The 17,158-nt window shown below is 38.7% G+C and overlaps 1 protein-coding gene across 10 annotated transcripts in view; it reads left to right on the forward strand.

Moving 5' to 3' along the window:
* Unc5d (unc-5 netrin receptor D) overlaps positions 1–17,158 on the forward strand; it is a 505,260-nt gene that overhangs the window by 405,722 nt on the left and 82,380 nt on the right. For 6 of the 10 annotated variants that reach the window (XM_077792634.1, XM_077792633.1, XM_077792636.1 and 3 more), the window contains one exon: positions 7,831–7,863. The exons of the other annotated variants lie outside the window; for them this stretch is intronic. In XM_077792634.1, coding sequence (XP_077648760.1) covers positions 7,831–7,863 — 33 coding nt within the window. The remainder of the gene's footprint in view (positions 1–7,830; positions 7,864–17,158) is intronic. 10 annotated transcript variants of the gene reach the window in all.

The following is a 17,158-nucleotide window of genomic DNA, read 5'->3' on the forward strand; positions in this document are numbered from 1 at the left end:
CCCCCAAACCCTTGGCAACCGCCATTTTATTCTGTGTCTGTGAGCTTGCTAATTTTAGATATATAAGTGAGAAAATGCAATATTTTCTTCCTGCAGTTGGCTTATTTCACTTATCATAATGTTTATTTATATATACAAATGTTTATATATTATATATGATGATATATATATATATATATATATATATACACATACATACATACATACATACATATGTTATTCCATATCTTGGTCATTTTGAATGATACTGAAATGACCATGGGAGTGTAGATATCTCTTCTATATATACTTTGTTTTGATATGATGTTTTTGAATAATTTTGAATAATACTTTTGCTTTAAAAGTAAGTGATCAACATGACAGTAACCAATAAATGATTCCTTTAAGCCTAAATTATGGACTCCGGACACTTTTGTTCGATTTTGAATACATATATATATTTCCATTGCCGATGAAAGCTAAGGAATCAAAGCAAAAGAGTTCATACACTAGAAAAAGGATTTTAATATGTATATTCCCTTAAAGCATAGTTGGAAACATTGTATTTTATCACTTTGAGGCCAACTGCTGATAAGAAAGTCTTGCAGACATATGCTTAAAAGTGTTTGCAGCCACCCAGGAACTTGTTTTATTCTGGGTATCCATCACAAAAATAAACTAAAACACAGAATCCATGGTAATGGATAAGAGATTATAAAAATTTAGTGTGTTTCAACATATGTGTGTGATCGTGTGGTACTTGTCTGGTGGAGCCTGGCTTATTTCCCTGAATAGAGGCTCCAGTTCCATCTATGTTATTGCTAATGACAGAACTTTCATCTTTTTTTTATGACTTTACACACACATACACATCACAGCATAGTGGTTACCAGAGGCTGGGGAGAGTAGGGAGCAAGGAGGAAGGGGAGAGGTTGATCACAGAATACAATGTTTAGTGAGAGAGGAGAAATAGATTCTGCTGTTCTGTTGTACAGTGGAGTGACTATACCTGATGTATTGTATATTTAAAATTAGGCAAGAAGAGAGCATTTTGAACATTATCACAAAGAAATGATAAATGCTTAATTAAGGTAACGGACACACTGATTACCCTGATTTCATTATTATACAATGTATACATTTATTGAAACATCATATTGTAGTACATAAATATGTGCAATTTTTTGTGTCAATCAAAAATAAAAATCAAGCCAGGTGCCATGCCCACCCTTGTAATCGCAGTGGCCTGGGAAGTGGAGGCAGGAGGATCTTGAGTTCAAAGCCAGCCTCAATAACTTGGTGAGGCCCTAAGCAACTCAGTAAGACCCTGTCTATAAATAAAATACAAAAAGGAGGGGTGGGCGGCTGAGGATGTGGCTCAGTGGTAAAGTGCCTCTGGGTTCAATTCCTGGTATTAAATTTTTTTTTTTTAAATTTAAAATGTCATTAAGATATACAGAAATTTAAATGATTTGGCTCAAGAATAAAATACGCAAACACCACTTGTGAGAATAGTCATTATACACTTACTTGACTGAGATCCAGAATTTGAAAGAACAAAGGGGAAGTCTGCATGTTCTAAATATACACTAATCATGTGCTTTGGCAAAGGGCAATTCCAGAAGGTCATTATGATCAGAAGTGACATCCAGGAGCCATCTGTTGTTGTACCCTCCTGACTCCACCTAATTAACATGATAGGATCATGCACAATTCTTAGGTAGAGAGTGTCAATAGAGCTGTTTTTCATTTAGAAGTGTGCATGAGTTTTATTCAAGTGGGTGGTTTTTCCATTAAACCCTGGAATTCTAGTAATCACTCAAATTTCTCTGGGGAAACCAGTGATTTCTCTAGCATACATCACCAAATGGAAAACCCTGGGAGGGATGTCTAAAAACTTCGTACTCTCTGTATTTGTCCTCCCTGCATCCACTCAGATCACATTTCAACAGGAGCATTGGTTCTTGTGATGCCTGTTTAGGCTGGAAAGCTGGTGGGGAGTCAGGTGGGAGAGAGGAAGCTGAAATTGCATTAATCTAGTAACAGGTGGGATACACAGAGAAGAGTCATTCTGAGCACAGTCTTTAAAAGGGAACAGGAAAGAAAAACACAATGAAGAAACTAAAAAGTTAAAACTAAGATGGGCTGCTTTATACTCTTTCAATTTGTTTGTGTCTTTGATCATTGGGAGAGGTTTAGAGTGTATACAGAAGCTGGTGCACATTTTACTGCCTAAATGAACTTTGGACACCCAAAGATTAGAATCTACTCTTATCATCTTGGGTGTCTGCCTAACATATTCAGGCACAGTGGTGTTGCCAATGCAAAGAAGTCCTTGTGTTTGTCTAATTATCTTCTATTACTAATACAAGGCCAACCTGCCAGACCCTGGGTTTCCTGTAGCCTTGGATAGCATAATACCGGCTCTTAATTATTTCTAGTTTCAGGCAGAGATGGGAAGAAGAATAAATGAAACACACTGGTAATCAAGAATCTCAACCTCTTTACTACCCATCAGCAAATAAAGAAGAAGATTTTAATTTCATTTTCTCCGTTTTTCTTGCTCAGACTCTGTGTTTGCAATGTCACATTAAGCATTTAAATATGATTTACATGTTAAGGACCTATAATTATAAAAGTACAAAAATATAAAATGACATTCACATTCAGACATGGGAGTGTTCATGCAAAGGGAGTGATCATTGAAGATTCTAGGAAGGAATTGGAAATTGACCTGTGCCTTAGAGGCAAACTTTGACATGAAGCACTTGGAAGGATAAGGGCAACCCAAGGTGGGCAAAAAACTTTTATATGGGACTGGAGAATTGATGGACTTATCAGACATGTGCATGGATGGTGAAGATGGGCAAAGCATTTGGCCTTGACTTGAGGACTGTGTGGAATCATGGTAGAGTCTTGCATCTTGCATGCTGATTCTAGAGAATTATTGCAGCACAGAAGGAACTAGCCAGAGAATGGACTGAAAAGGTGAATAATTCCACAAACTTCAGAATTAACTCCTAAGCAACTTAAAAGTTCAAAGAATGTGGAAGATAAACTCAAATAGAACAATTAAATATACCCTTTTGGGGTGGGAAAAGGTTTCAAAGAATTTTATCTATGAAGAAGGAAATAATAAAAGTGGTCTCTGGAAACAAAAGGAAAGAAGGCTAAACATTGACTATAATAACATGATTTGAATTGTTACCTGGGATGTTTTAGTGGCCCCATGTCTGAATCTTAAAAATGACCCATACTTTCTATCAAATACATCAGTGCCATGTTCAAAACCAATGGGAGCAGATTTCTTTTTTTTTTTTAATTATAAAAGGAGATTTATTTGGTTAGTTTACAAAATCAGAGGCTGGATAGTTCCACAGTGGGGAGCAGATTTCAAATCATCACAACCTACAGCTCTTGAGGAGCAGCACGCCCCCCTCACTCTGTGGGTTGGAGATTGAACCCATCTGTCCCCATGTGCCATCTCTCCTCTGGCCTCCTCTCTTAGGGCCCCAGCATGTGGGCTGCAGGCAGCTGGCCACAGTTATTCCCCAATACAGGCTGGAGGTAGGTGGGTGGGTAGGGGTGCAGTTATAAAGAGCTTCTGAGAATAATGGATGACATGGAAATGCTTTGGGAACATCGAGTATGAAAAAGGAAGCCCCAAATTAAACAAAAGTAGAAAGAAATGAATCATGAGTGTAAATAAAAGGTAAATTGTTCACTCTCTCTCATATAGATACATACCTCCCCCGGTCACACACACACCACACAAAGTGATATTTGCATTCGGCAATAAACAACAAAAGCAAACTGCAGAATTATATATGACAGTTCCATGTTTTTTGTAGCTAAAAATGATAAACACTGACAGTTTCATGTAGTTTCAAGATATATATTTATCAGCATTTATAAGTATGTTTAATCTTAAACATATATATATGATTAAACATACTTACAAATATATATATATATATATATTTCCCTAATATAAATTTATATTTTATATTAGGAAAAATATAGGCTTATATATATAATTTAATGGTTATCTTCTGGTAATTTAATGGTTATCTTTTTTGTCTTTGTGATTGTACTTTTTATTTTGGATTCAATAACTGCTTGGTAACTATGTAAATAATAGAAATAATTCTCAAAGAAAAAAATGACAACTTAGAGCACTATTAAAAGCCACTTTTTGAATCTTTAACTTTTAAATACAAAAAAAAGATTATAAGATTAAGTTGCAATTACCAATCATCGACTTCCCTTTACCCTGAAGTTAGCTGTCAGTATATAAGGTAGACCCTGTGAAAATTGTTATGATTTTCCCAAACCACAGCTCAGCTGCCGTGGACTCAAAATTGTAGCATTTCTCTGCCTGCAGGACACAAAAGGGGCCCTCCTGGGCCTATCTGCATACCCAAGGGCCCCAGGGAGGCAGAGACTAACTGAATTTGACCATGCGGAGCCCCAGATTTGTTGCCAGGAAGTGGCAATAATCACAAAAACACAAACCCCAATTAATCAGGAGCTCTTGGAGTGGGGCCCAGCCATGGGTATTTATTTTAAAAGCTCCCCAGGTGATTCTAAATGTGCAGCCAACATTCAGAACCATGGCCCTAATGGACTAATTTACTAAGGGGTCATTTAAATATGGCCTTTGGATAGAGGTAAAATGAAAGCAGAGAGGATTTGGTTGACCAAGGCCAAGTTGTTGCATGGCCTTGAGCCTTGTGAGAAAATGATTATGCAAACAGAGTAACAGAACATTGAATGTGAATTGGGCAGTTCTTGCAAAGTTAGAGAGGTCAGTGGGTGGCCCTCCCTAGTGCCCATAAACCGATGTCAAATCAGACATCTCTAGTTAGGAAAATGCTCTGTGGTGGCAGCTTGCTGTCAAGGTAAAGTTATTTCACAAAATGCAGCAGAACCCAATTTTGATGCTGATGCCACGGGACTAAAGCTGTCTTGGGCCCCAGAGGCCTCTAGCCTTTTCCATAAGAGGATGCACACTAATACAAGAGACATGCTGGACTTCAGCACTAAGTATCAGCCTCTTGCATAATTTTTACTCTGATTTAGGGAATCATTTTGAATGCATTCTTTATTTTTTATTGGTTGTTTTCAGATATAAATAACACTAGAGTGTATTTTAACATATCATATATACATGGAATGCAACCCACTCCAAACTTTATCCCATTCTTGTGGCCTATGTGTCTTTAGTTGATATCCTACAGATCCATGTACCGTAGGTGCAGGCAGCAGAGCCCCTAGTGGCCTTCTGGTTTCTGCCTTTTTTTTTTTTTTTTTTTTTAAATATATCAGGAAACTGAAGTTTTGACTTGCCTTGATCTTACAGTAAGCAGAGGCCAGGTGTAGACCCAAATTTAACTTTCTTCACTCAGGTGTGCCCAAACCTTGCTAGAATTTCTGATTTGGAGTTTTGGCTTATCCATAAGCAGTAGCACAAATAGGCATTTTTTCACTGTGAATAGATGATGATCCTGATAATCAGCATCATGATAATCAGGTATTGAAATTATATCATTAGCTTCCATTTATTACAGTTATCAATGTCAAAATGTGTGCTAGCCCTATGCTGCATCCTTACTATCAACCCTCAAGGATGATTTTTATTCCCATTTATCTTCAGAGAACACTAGGGTCTCACAAGAAGAATGCAGATACTTCAAGATTTCAATTCAGTTCTAACCCCAAGAGTCTGCACTAACTGCACAGTACCACAGTGACCATACCCATAGCGCCAGAGCTGGGTCCTGCCCTGTGTGCCCTATGGCCTGATTTCTCTGTCTCTGGATATTATAGCCCCGTTCCCTCTTCTTCTTTCATAGCTATACCCAGTGAAATTCCGTCACCCTGATTTTTTCATAGCCTAACTTTATTTTGATTTATTTTTCTGGGGAGCAGTTATATATCTCACCTGTTTCTAATGGAGTTTTATTTTGCTACCTGGCATAATCTCCATTTCCTGTGGTTCAGAAGGAAGAAAATACTGTTACGCTCAGCCAGAGTTCTAAACAGATGTTCTACACGTCTCCTTGTGTGGTTGTAGCAATGCATCACTTTCAGACACCTCAGCCCTAGCCTGCCAGCATCACTGTGCCCATGCCAAGTGCTTTGAGATATCCTGCCATAAGCAAAATCTGAAGCTAGGTTAAACCCACCAAAGTCACTTCATTCTAATTCTTGAGTGTATTAGCATCTGGATGTCAGGAGGTGCCACCTGCTCTTGGGAAATTTCATGGTGTTGAATCGGTACAGTAAGGGGAATGCAAGGATTCAGTTTTTAAGAAGCCTGACTCTGTGAAACTCATACTGTCATATCACCATACATATCTTTCATAGGATTTTTTTATTTTAAAGAAAATTCTGCCAGAAATTACCCTCAGCCATCTCAATTTCCTCTTCTATTAAAAAAATGGCTCATTTGCAAGTGTGTAGTTTACCTACAACTTGTAAAAGCTACTTCCATAACCTATCAGATGGCAAAATACACAAAAGCTATAGTTAAACCTCACTGCATTTGTATACTGAAAAGGCTTTCTGTCAAAGTCAGTATTAAATGCAGGAATGGGTTAGGGTAAGAGAAATTCCATGGAGACCTCTGGATATAGCAGTTTATCTGCCTGGGAGGGGATATGGTGCAGTCAGTCAGATAATATTTATGAAGTTCTCAAATGTGTAGTGTGCGAGATTTGATTCAGTTAAAAACATAATCCAAAATGACAGTCTCACTCCTGGTGGCTCACCTTCAGGCAGATAGAAAAGGGGACTACAAAAGGTGACCTTTCAAGGCCCTTTCCTGTTGTTGTGTGATTCTGTGAGGAATAACAACAGCCTAGGTCCCTTTGTCTGACAGTATCCCACCTAAACTCTAGGAAGGAAATGATGATGGGGGGAGCACCATGAGATCTTCCAGAATCTTGGCATGGCATTGAAGGAGAGTCCTTTCTGGTTTCTGCATTGTGGTGGAGCTGTGTTGGTCTGAGATTGGACCAGAGGCAGGAAAAACAGAGAGAGAGCAACTCTGTTATAAAACAAAAAAAGCCACAGCACCAAGTCTCAATGTGACCTGTATGGATTCTATTATTTGGTGAAGGGTTAGGAAAGAGGATGGATAAAGTTCCCTCAGTTGAATTCTGACTACTGAGGTCCTGCTGATTGTCCTTTCTCTTTATCCACCTTGCCTGATGGGCGCACTGCTGAATATCATTATAAAATGATAACTTTTCCAGTTAGGGAAGTGGTACACATTTTAACAGCTAAGGAAGAAATGAAACAAACACACAGTGATTTCTTAAAGACAAAACTCTAACATGCTCACAATACCCACACCCACAACCCACAAACCTCCACACACAGATAAACAGAATTTGGAATTTTCTGTCCAGCCCATGATTACTGCAAACCAAGGCAGGATCCCTTTAAATATGTATCCACTGGTTCATTTTTCTATCATCACATATAGTGAAATGGCATCTCTTACCTGAACAGGCTTCTCACTGCATATAAAAAAGAACAGGCAGCAAGTTCACTGCTCCTACCAAACTGATAACAAACTAGGAAAGGCAACAGAGAAAAATGCTAGCAAACTGGAGAGAAAATAAATTTTTAAAAATCAAATGATCATCTTGGAAAAATATTTCAAAAGAGGCAAATAAAAAAAATAGAATGAAAAAGAAAAACACGGACAACGTAATCCGTATTGTCTGTAGAAATGGAGAAAATGTATCATTTATAGAGGTGGATATAAAGTGATACAGAAAATATATCTGCTCCATGTAAATTTATTAAATGCAACTTTCTTTTTCTCTCTCTTTCTTTTAGATAAAAAACCTCTTCATGAAATAAAACCCCAAAGTAAGTTATTTTTCCTCTTGTGAATATAATTTATTCTCATATTTGCTGCCTTACTGTTGTATTTGTATAGGAACCAAGCAGAATTGAAGTCCCCATGAAAGATCCAGGGCTTTGGGGGCTTCCTCTCATTGAGTTTGGAGTTGCATATCAGAGGTTTAAATCAAAAAGAAATATGCACACCCTTTGCCTCCCTCTGAGCACAAGTAAATCTCTCTTCTTGATTCTTTCTGCCTGTAAGTCCATTGCTCTGCAAATGTCATCTAGGATTCTTATTTCTGGAGAGATTTATAGCATTAAAATTAATAAATATTTTTCATTCTACACATTCATGAGAGCAGCCTTTTAGGCAAAAGCCTGTCTCTAAGCCGTTCCACTGAGGAGGAGAGGAGGTGGAGGAAGCAAACCCAGAATCTTACCTGCGAAGGCATCCATGACAACTGGGTAGATGAGGAGCCAGATTTCCACAGTGAAATAATTATGAACTCAGAATGTTGGTGTTGGTGCTGGCATGCTCCCTAGATGCAGACATGATTCCTGAAAGAGGCCTTTGCATTATTTCCATTTTATGCATCCCGTAGCTATGGAGAAAGGAATGTGGCTTAAATGCTTGGCAGCTTGCCATTTGACCTTGTGGTTCTCAACCTTAACTGTACTTTGGAATCTCCCAGAAGGCTTTTTAAAATCCTAATTCCAAAACTGTACCAGTGAAGTCAGTATTTGCGGTGGGAGGGTGTTAAAACCCAGGAGACCCCACTTTTTTCAAACTTCCTCAAGTGATTCCAATGTGCAACTCAGGCTAAGAACCACTATCTAAGAAAAGCAGTTCTCGAAAAAAAACAAAAAAAAAAAAACAGATCAGAGATCAAATGCATCCAGATCTTGGGGTATGGTGGGAACTTATTAAATAGCCCCACCTTAGAATAGAACAAGTGAATTAGAATCTCTGGTGGGGGTTTCCTGTTAAGAGTCTCCATGTTAACATCCTTCTGGTCATCGTCATGCACTCAGAAATAGGTAAAGCATCCCAAGAAACCTCAAGATAAAAGGCATCAGCAGTTCAGCTCTTTTCAATAGAAGAGTAGACAGCTACCCAGTTGGTTTGGTTTGTAAAGCTTGTATAAAAATGTCCTGGCCCACTTTCCTTCATTTTAGTATAAAATGAATGACTTTTGATCTTTTAAATCCTAGGGCATTAAGATTCAAACAGCTTGGGAGAGTTAATAGTTTTTATTAGCTGACTTCTTTGAAAGACTTAAGACCCTATGAGGATAGACAGAAATAGGTACCTTGGGGCAGGCCATCAGGAAAGATGAGAGAAAGATCCAGAAAAGCCATTCCATTCATACTTCCTTATATTGCTTTAGGCAAGCCAGAGATATAAAGATGTTGTTACTTGCAGAGTCAGAAAACTTTGTAAAATAACAAAATAAACTTTCTTAACTTTTTTCTCTGCAGCCATCTGCTCATACAGGAATCACTGGTACTTAGGTTATCTGCACTCTGACATCATGCATAGTGGCTTTTGAATGCATAGAAAGATGGAGTTTGGGGAACCTGGCTATGTATGTGTGGGCTTGTATGGAGGTATGTGTGCATGATGCGGAAGGGAAAAAGACACAGGCCACTGAATATTTGGCCTGTGTTGTGTCAAGGTCCTCAGAGTGACAGCTGGAGGGAAAGGACTCTTACCTTCCTCTTTGTTCTATGTGCATGCCATCTGCAGGTTTGGGTGCATACCACAGGCAAGATTGTGACTGTCCATGTGGTGGCCGAGATGAAAGTTACTTAGAAATGCATGTGTGTGTTTTTAAAATTAATTTCATGCTCAGTTTGTGAGTACTGTGGCATTCAAATTTGGTTACATCTGTACTTCCAGTCATAAACCCCACAGAAGCTATTTCTAGTCCTTAGGGAGTCCTGAATTAGTTTTTGCTTGGGGTTCTCACTCCTGAGTACCATACTTAATTGCTGGATACTGCAATGGAATCGCTTAAATGGTTTTAATTTGTGATTTCCCTAAAAATAAAACTTTAACAGAATCAATGTGATTGCAAAAGGCTCCCAGAGGAATCCAATCGGGGTTCTGTAAGCGGCATGGTTAGAAGTGCATTATACAAATTCAGGCTGCATCGTTCAGCGAAAGTGGGGCTTAGTTTAAGACTACATGAATCATCACTGATGCAAAATCAAAGTCAATTATGAAGATAATTGAGAAACAACCTGTTCCTATATATAGCTGTACACATGATCCTCCACAAGGCCTGGTGGATAGAAAACATCGCTTGGAACTTCGCACACAGTCCTCCGTGAGCAGGCGGGCAGAGGAGCCAGCTTTGAGTTGCGTGGAGGTGTAAAAAGAAAGTGAAGTCTTAAGATATCTGTTGGCAAATCATAATGACAAACTGGGGAAAATATGTGCACTGCATAGCTCATGAAAGCACTTATTGTAAATGAGATAATTTAATCAATTACGTTTCCTAATGTACTAAACCGAATGTTTCATTTTCTGCTTCTGCACATCTTAAATTATCTTCAGGTGCTTTATGAGATTTAATCATAGTTAATAGAAACTTCATTACCATCAAATGTGCTTTCAATAAATGTTGTGTAACAATGTCAGGAGGTGCAGTAAAATATAGTAGGTTCTGAATGGCAAACGCGCACCCCCAGAGTCAGACTGAAAAATGGTTTCGCTCAGACAATGAGACTCCTTGGAGGCTAGAAGAATGTGGTTTTCTGAAAAGCTGTGAGCTCCTGAGGAGTCTGGTGCGTAAGTTCACCTGCAGGGTGATCTATATCTCCTCACCGCACCTCCTTTCTTCAGAGCTAACGGAGATGAATGCTAAAGTGGAATCCAACTAGTTAACTTCTAGAGTCAGCTACCTCCAGAACGTCTTCAGCTGAATATCTCACAATAACCTTAATCTCAACCTCCAAATTGAATGTATTCTTCTCTGAAACCTGTCCCTCCTCCATCCCACTTCCCTTCTTCTCGCTTGCCATGAACTCAGTCGTCTGGGTCAGAAATCTGGGCAGCTTCCTAGTCCCATCTGTCTTCATTTCTCTTCTGTTGCTCAATATCCAAAAAGCAATCACCAATATCTCAATACTACCCAAACAGATTTCAGGTTCATCCACTGCTCTCCATTTCTATTCTACTCAAATCCTTCTCTCCATTCATTCAGCAGTTTTAATTGAGTGCTTACTGGGTGCTAGGAGATGGTCTAGGGAATGGAGAATCGGCACTGACCACAACACCTACAGTTTCAGCTTTCAGGAAGCTCACAGTTTTAGAGAAGGAAGGTAGATAAATAAGTAAGGCAGCAAATACACAGTGCTAAGTGTTGCGGAGATGGTGTGAAGAGTTAGAAAGAGAAATGAACTAGGGTGAGGGGCTTTGGCAGCATTGGCGGGAGGGTTGATTTTTGGTGTGAGTTGTTCATAGAAGATCTATGTAATAAAATTAAACATGAGAAGAGAACTAGGGAAAAATGCAAGGAAACAAACATGCTGGATATCTGGGGGACAAGATATGGGGCAAAACAAACAGCAGGATGCAAAGGCAGTGTGAGGTGGGAGCTCACTTGAAGTCTCTGAGGGACAACAAGGAGGCCAGGCTGAGGAAGAATAATAATAGCTGAAGTCCAAGAATAGGGTTGGGGGAAGACCTCATGTGTGTTTTAGTCCATCATAAGGACCTTGAGTTTTACTCTAAGGGAGATAGGAGGCCATCAAAGGTTTTTATTCAGAGTGATGTTACCTAATATTTTCAAGGATAAACACTGTCTGCTGCATTGAGCGTAACCCTATAGGGAACCAAAGAAGAAGCAAGGAGATCTATTAAAATGATCTGGTATACGCTATGAAGATGATCCAGGTTCAAGATGATTGTGGCTTCAGGCCAGAGAGGTAGAAATAAGAATTATAAAAAAGGTGTCCTATTCTGAAGGCACACAAAAAAGGATTTGCTGATGAATTGGGCCTCATGTAGGAGAGAAAGAAGAATGTTGTGGGTAAGCCCCAAATTTGGGCCACACAACAGATGGAGTCGCCATTATTGATGTGGGGACAACCTGGTTTAGCAAATCTGGAGGCAGAATCAAGAGCTCAGCTTCAGATACCTATTAAAGCATCTGAACGGAGAGATTGAATAGGCAGTTGAATATATGAGTCTGGAGGGCAGAGGACTGTCCTGGCTGGTGACATAAATCCAGGGCCTGTCAGTGTCCAGATGATACTTAAAACCATTCATTTAGATGAGATCACTAGTGGATACCAAATGTGAATAAAATACAAAGATCTAAGGACTGAGCCCTGAATGACAATAACACTTAAATATAGAGAAGGTCAAAAGTCACTGCAGAGGAGAAAGGAAAGTAACAGCAGCAGCCATAGTGGTAATAGACAACCAAAAGGAAAAGAAAATGTCCCAGAAGAAGAGTTTTCAAAGTCAGGCCAGATTCCTAACCAGGATTTTTACAGTTGCCTCCTTGTATTCAGGCTTGCCCTATATCAATTTTTTCTGAGCCTCTCAAAACATTAATTCTTATCACCTTCCTGTTTAAAACCCTTCAGTAGCTCACCTTTGTTCTTACGATGAAGTCCAAAGAAATTATGCACGATCTGTGCCCAGCTTCCTTCTCCTAATCCTTTCAGCTTCTCTTTTTTTATTTTTTAAATTTATTTCTTACATACATGACAATAGTGGAATGCATTACATTCATAATTATCCATTCACAGCACAATTTTTTGTAACTATATTAAGTATGTTCACACCAAATTATGCCATTATACATGAGCTCTCTTATTTTTTTTTGCATTACAATTCTTAATACACCTTTATACCACAATTTATCATATTTCTGTTTGTATATATGGTATATTGACACCCAATTCACATCTTCATACATGTATTTTGTATAATGATGAGGGTCTCCTTCCACCATCCTTGCTATTCCCCTTCTCCCTCCTTTTCTCATTGGCTAGATTTCTTCCTTGTTCTCTCAATTACTATACTCTTGAGGCAAACAGTGTTTCTCAGTTCTCTGAAATACTCCTTGTACATTTTGGCATCTCAGCATCATATATGTTCTACTTAATATTTCTGCCTAAAAACTCTTTCCCTAAAGCTAACCCTTCCTTAATCTGCTTAATTTATTCTTCCTTCAGTTTTCTGAAAGGCCTTCAATCCCCCTGCCACTCAAGTCTGGTTTAGCTGCCCCTTTAACTTACCCAAGTTAAAACTATTTCCATCTTTCTATACTCTTATTTTATTGCCCTTATACTGGTCTAGGATCCCCATTAACAGATGGTCATCTCATATTCACTATAGTCTTGTTTACCATCTGACTGCTGCAGTTACCACAGATCTACATCATAGTAGATGTTCAATAAATATTTGCTGAGTTATTGACCTAAGTCTTCCTACTAAGTACTAACTGGACTTTGTCTTGTTAAGGTGAACAATCAATAATTTTTCCTCCATATTATCAATTTTATTATACAAATAGTCCTGTACAAATAGCTGTGGCTCAGTGAAATGCAAAAAGAGAAATAAATGTATAAAATAAGTGTGTCCTCCCCTTCAAAAGCAATACAATGTAGAGTATTGGGGATTTGAGAAAAGAGGTAAGGGAACAATCTTGAACAGTCCTTTACTCCATACTAGGCACTAATATGCATCTAGAAATCATTTTCATCAAATAGCCTGAAAGCACACCTAGAGTCTGAAGACTAGATATGTATGTTCTTCTCTTCACTGAAAAAAAAAAAATCCATCCTGCATCTTTTCCCAAAGGACACTGGCTTCACATATAGTAGAATGATGTTGACCCTGTGTTTTATGATCTCCACCAGCTGGGGAACTGCTCTGCAGATGTGGATTCACACTTGCAAAGTGCACATTCTCTTTCAGGTTGTGTAAACCTGTGTGACAGGGACCTTCAACCCACAGAACTGTCTTTGGCCCATTCCTGCAAATTCTAACACTCTTCTAGGTGCTTCTAAGCTCACTGGCATTGATGGCGATCTTCTAACCACACTCTAAAATACTTTTCCCCTTATTTTGTCCATCATTTTTCTTCATCTCCTGCTGATTATTTTCAATTACATAAGTATAGCACTTTCCACAAATCGCATGATTTGCCTTGTCCTTCAGAATCATTTCTCCCGTGAATCAATTCAGCCCACATGTACAGGCCACATTTGTGATTTTCTTACCATTTTCAATTTTTTATTATCGAATTTTTAGCCCATCATAAGTGTGTGCCTTCCCTTACTACCATTTTCAATGATTTAACTGACTCTACCGTTGATGGACATAATGGGGTTTTGTCCATTAAATACCCCAAAACTAAGTATCCAAATAACCCAGGGTACTTATTTTGCATATGAACTCACAAGCCCCTCTCTCAAATGCATAGTAATTCAGAATTTATACACAGAACTTACAGCTTCCATTTTCAGAATAGGAAATTAAGGAAAGTGAAGTAATTTTCTCAAAGGCCAGAGTTCAAAACCTGTTCTTTTTGACTCTATCCCTATTTTAACTTTTCTCCCTATCTGATGGGCAAAAAAAAAACAAAACAAAACAAAACAATCTGTTGCAATTTAAAGATAGAATTGCCAGATAAAATATAAGACCCTTAATTAAGTTTGAATTTCAGGAAAAACACTGAATAAATAAATTTTAGTTAAAATGTTCCAAATATTGCATGGGAAATACTTATGCTAAAATTATTCACTTTTTTGATCTGAACATTTGCATTAAACTGCATGTCTTATGTTTTGATTTGCTAAATTTGTCAACCCTATAAGAGGAAGACTAAAATGTGTCTGAATGTACCATTATCAGGAAATATTTTATAAAACAGACAATCTTTAGTGCCAGCCTTGGAAGGTGATTAGAATTGAAGCAGGTGTTGAAAGAGAGAGCCTTTCTGTAAAAGTCAGAGCAAATGTAAGTAGATAAAAGTCTATAGATTTGACCAGAGAGTAGATAAGAAATGGAAAAAGGACATGAAATCCAGGGTAGGGAAAACAAAGTGTCTTGAGAGGTAAGATAAAACACCCACCTGGGAATGGACTCAAGTCATTGGGAGGTATCTGGGTGGCAGTACCAGAATAGTGTTTTAAATTTACGTGGGAAATGGTTCAGAATTCTCAACAACTGGGAGTGTGTGTGCTAGGCAGAGGAGACTGTGTGATGTGGAATTGGTGAGTTTGTCTTATTGAAATCGAGATGTGGGGAGCACTGGACATACAATCAGTGAGGCATGTCAGTGATTTCGGGAGCAAGTCAACTGCAACAAACAAAGATGAGTCTTTGATCTCCTGGTCACTGGTGGCATCAATATCAGAAGAAAGATAATTCAGCAGGAGAAAATATTTAAGGAGGTAAAAGTGGCCAATCTGCAAATCAGATAACCAATTTGAGAGATTAGCCCACGATGGAGATGGTTTTATCTAGCGAATAGGAAGGAAATATGGCACCAGATCTTCAGAGAAGATGAGAAGAGATGTTACTTTGAGACTGGGCCAGATCCAGGGAGTAGTTGGCATCCAATTAGATGAGACCAGAGAGAACGGAAAGGGCCAAGAACTGAACTTTAAAGCCTGCATTTAGAATTAGGATAATGAAGGGTAGTTACCGAACAATAAGTAACCAGCAGATCAGAGAACCAGGAGAATCAAATTGAAGGAACTTTTTTTTTTTTTCTAAAAGGAAGATTGGCTATTCTTGCCTCAGAGCAGTGCTAAAGAATAAGACAAAGAACATTACTGTTGATGCAGTTGCAAATGACCTTCAAGAGGGAATAGGATTTGAGCAGAGAGACTTTAAAGGGTAAAAGGAATCACATGATAAGGGAAAGGGGACTAGTTAAATAAATTATTATACAGCTTAGCTCTGCACTAGGCAAATATAATATAGAATGAAGTAGGCATGGATGGAATGATCATATATATATACATATATACACACATTTAAGTATATATTTTTTAAAAGGAAATTACAATAAAGAAAGTATAATATGGAGCTCTTAGGGTAAAGGAAAAAAAAAAGGAAGGTTAATGGAGGATATTGGCATGTTTTTCCTAAAAGGAGTCACAAGATGATGATCAAGTGATTATTCCTGGAGAAGTGGTAACTGGAGGAAAAAGTTTTTCTTTGCATAGATTCACTTTTTTATACTTCCTAAAACATTTTTCTAATCTTGTACAAGTGTTATTTTTATTTATTTATTTATTTATTTTTATTTTAACACTGGCAATAGTTAAATCGTTGGAGAGATCATGGAGCATGAACTGAGATATTTAGTGTTTAAAAATGCTTAAAAATCTTTTAAACAGAGCTAAAAACTCAGTGGATGTAATGAAAGAAGGCTGCATCTTGGAGAAGTGCATCAGAGAGTAGGTTGAGGGAAGGATCTCGGTGAGAGGTAATTAGAGAAACTTGACTACATCTGCAGGCAGAGGGCAAGGCTCGGGTGTGGAGGAAAATCTTGAAGATGCAAGACCAAAAGAATAATAAATGAGGCCATGTCCCTGTGGAGGTAGGGAAGGGTTGGATCAGAGCAGGCCTGACACAGAGCAGGGCAACTCTTCAGGGAATAGAGGAGAGGAAAAGAAAGATGTGCAATGGAACAGAGGAATTTTGAGTTGTAAGGAGTGAGCTCACAGAGGATGGCTCCATCTTTCCAACAAGAAAGAGGGCAGGAGAGAAGTAAAGGTCTTAAAGAAAGGGGAAAGAATGGTGGGGGTGAGTCCAGGGTAACCATTGTGGTGAAAAATGTCATTTGGCCAGAGAATGGGAATTAAATAATGATGGAGCCACAGGGCAGGCTCACGTGAGATTGCGTGGTGCCTGGTTTTTAAATGACACCAACCAGTGTCGTTGGTGACTTCCTCCAGCAAGACAGGTTAACCCAGGTGCAGGTGTGGAAAGAGCAAAGAGGAGATGCTGGGAAGGAACACAGCAGGTTAAGCAGTTTGGGACTAAAGGTGGATATGAGTTCAGACTCTGACTTTGCCATTTTCTAATTATCATCATCTATAAAATAGGAAAAGCAATGCCTGCCTCAGAGATTGCCATGAGCGTGAGTCTGAAATCACATCTGCAGTTCTCAGAGTACCCAGCATCAGGGTAATCATGTGACCGGGTTGCTCTAGTTGGGAGGTCCTCAGGCAGTGTGATCCGAGAGACAGAAGTCACAGATGGGTAGGGGGGGTGGTCTAGAGTATCTGTTCTGGAGACAGACTGCTTGGGACTGATTCCCAGCACTGGCGCTTAACAGCC

Source organism: Urocitellus parryii, chromosome 14 (genome assembly GCF_045843805.1).
Source record: "Urocitellus parryii isolate mUroPar1 chromosome 14, mUroPar1.hap1, whole genome shotgun sequence".
Taxonomy (NCBI): Eukaryota; Metazoa; Chordata; class Mammalia; order Rodentia; family Sciuridae; genus Urocitellus; species Urocitellus parryii.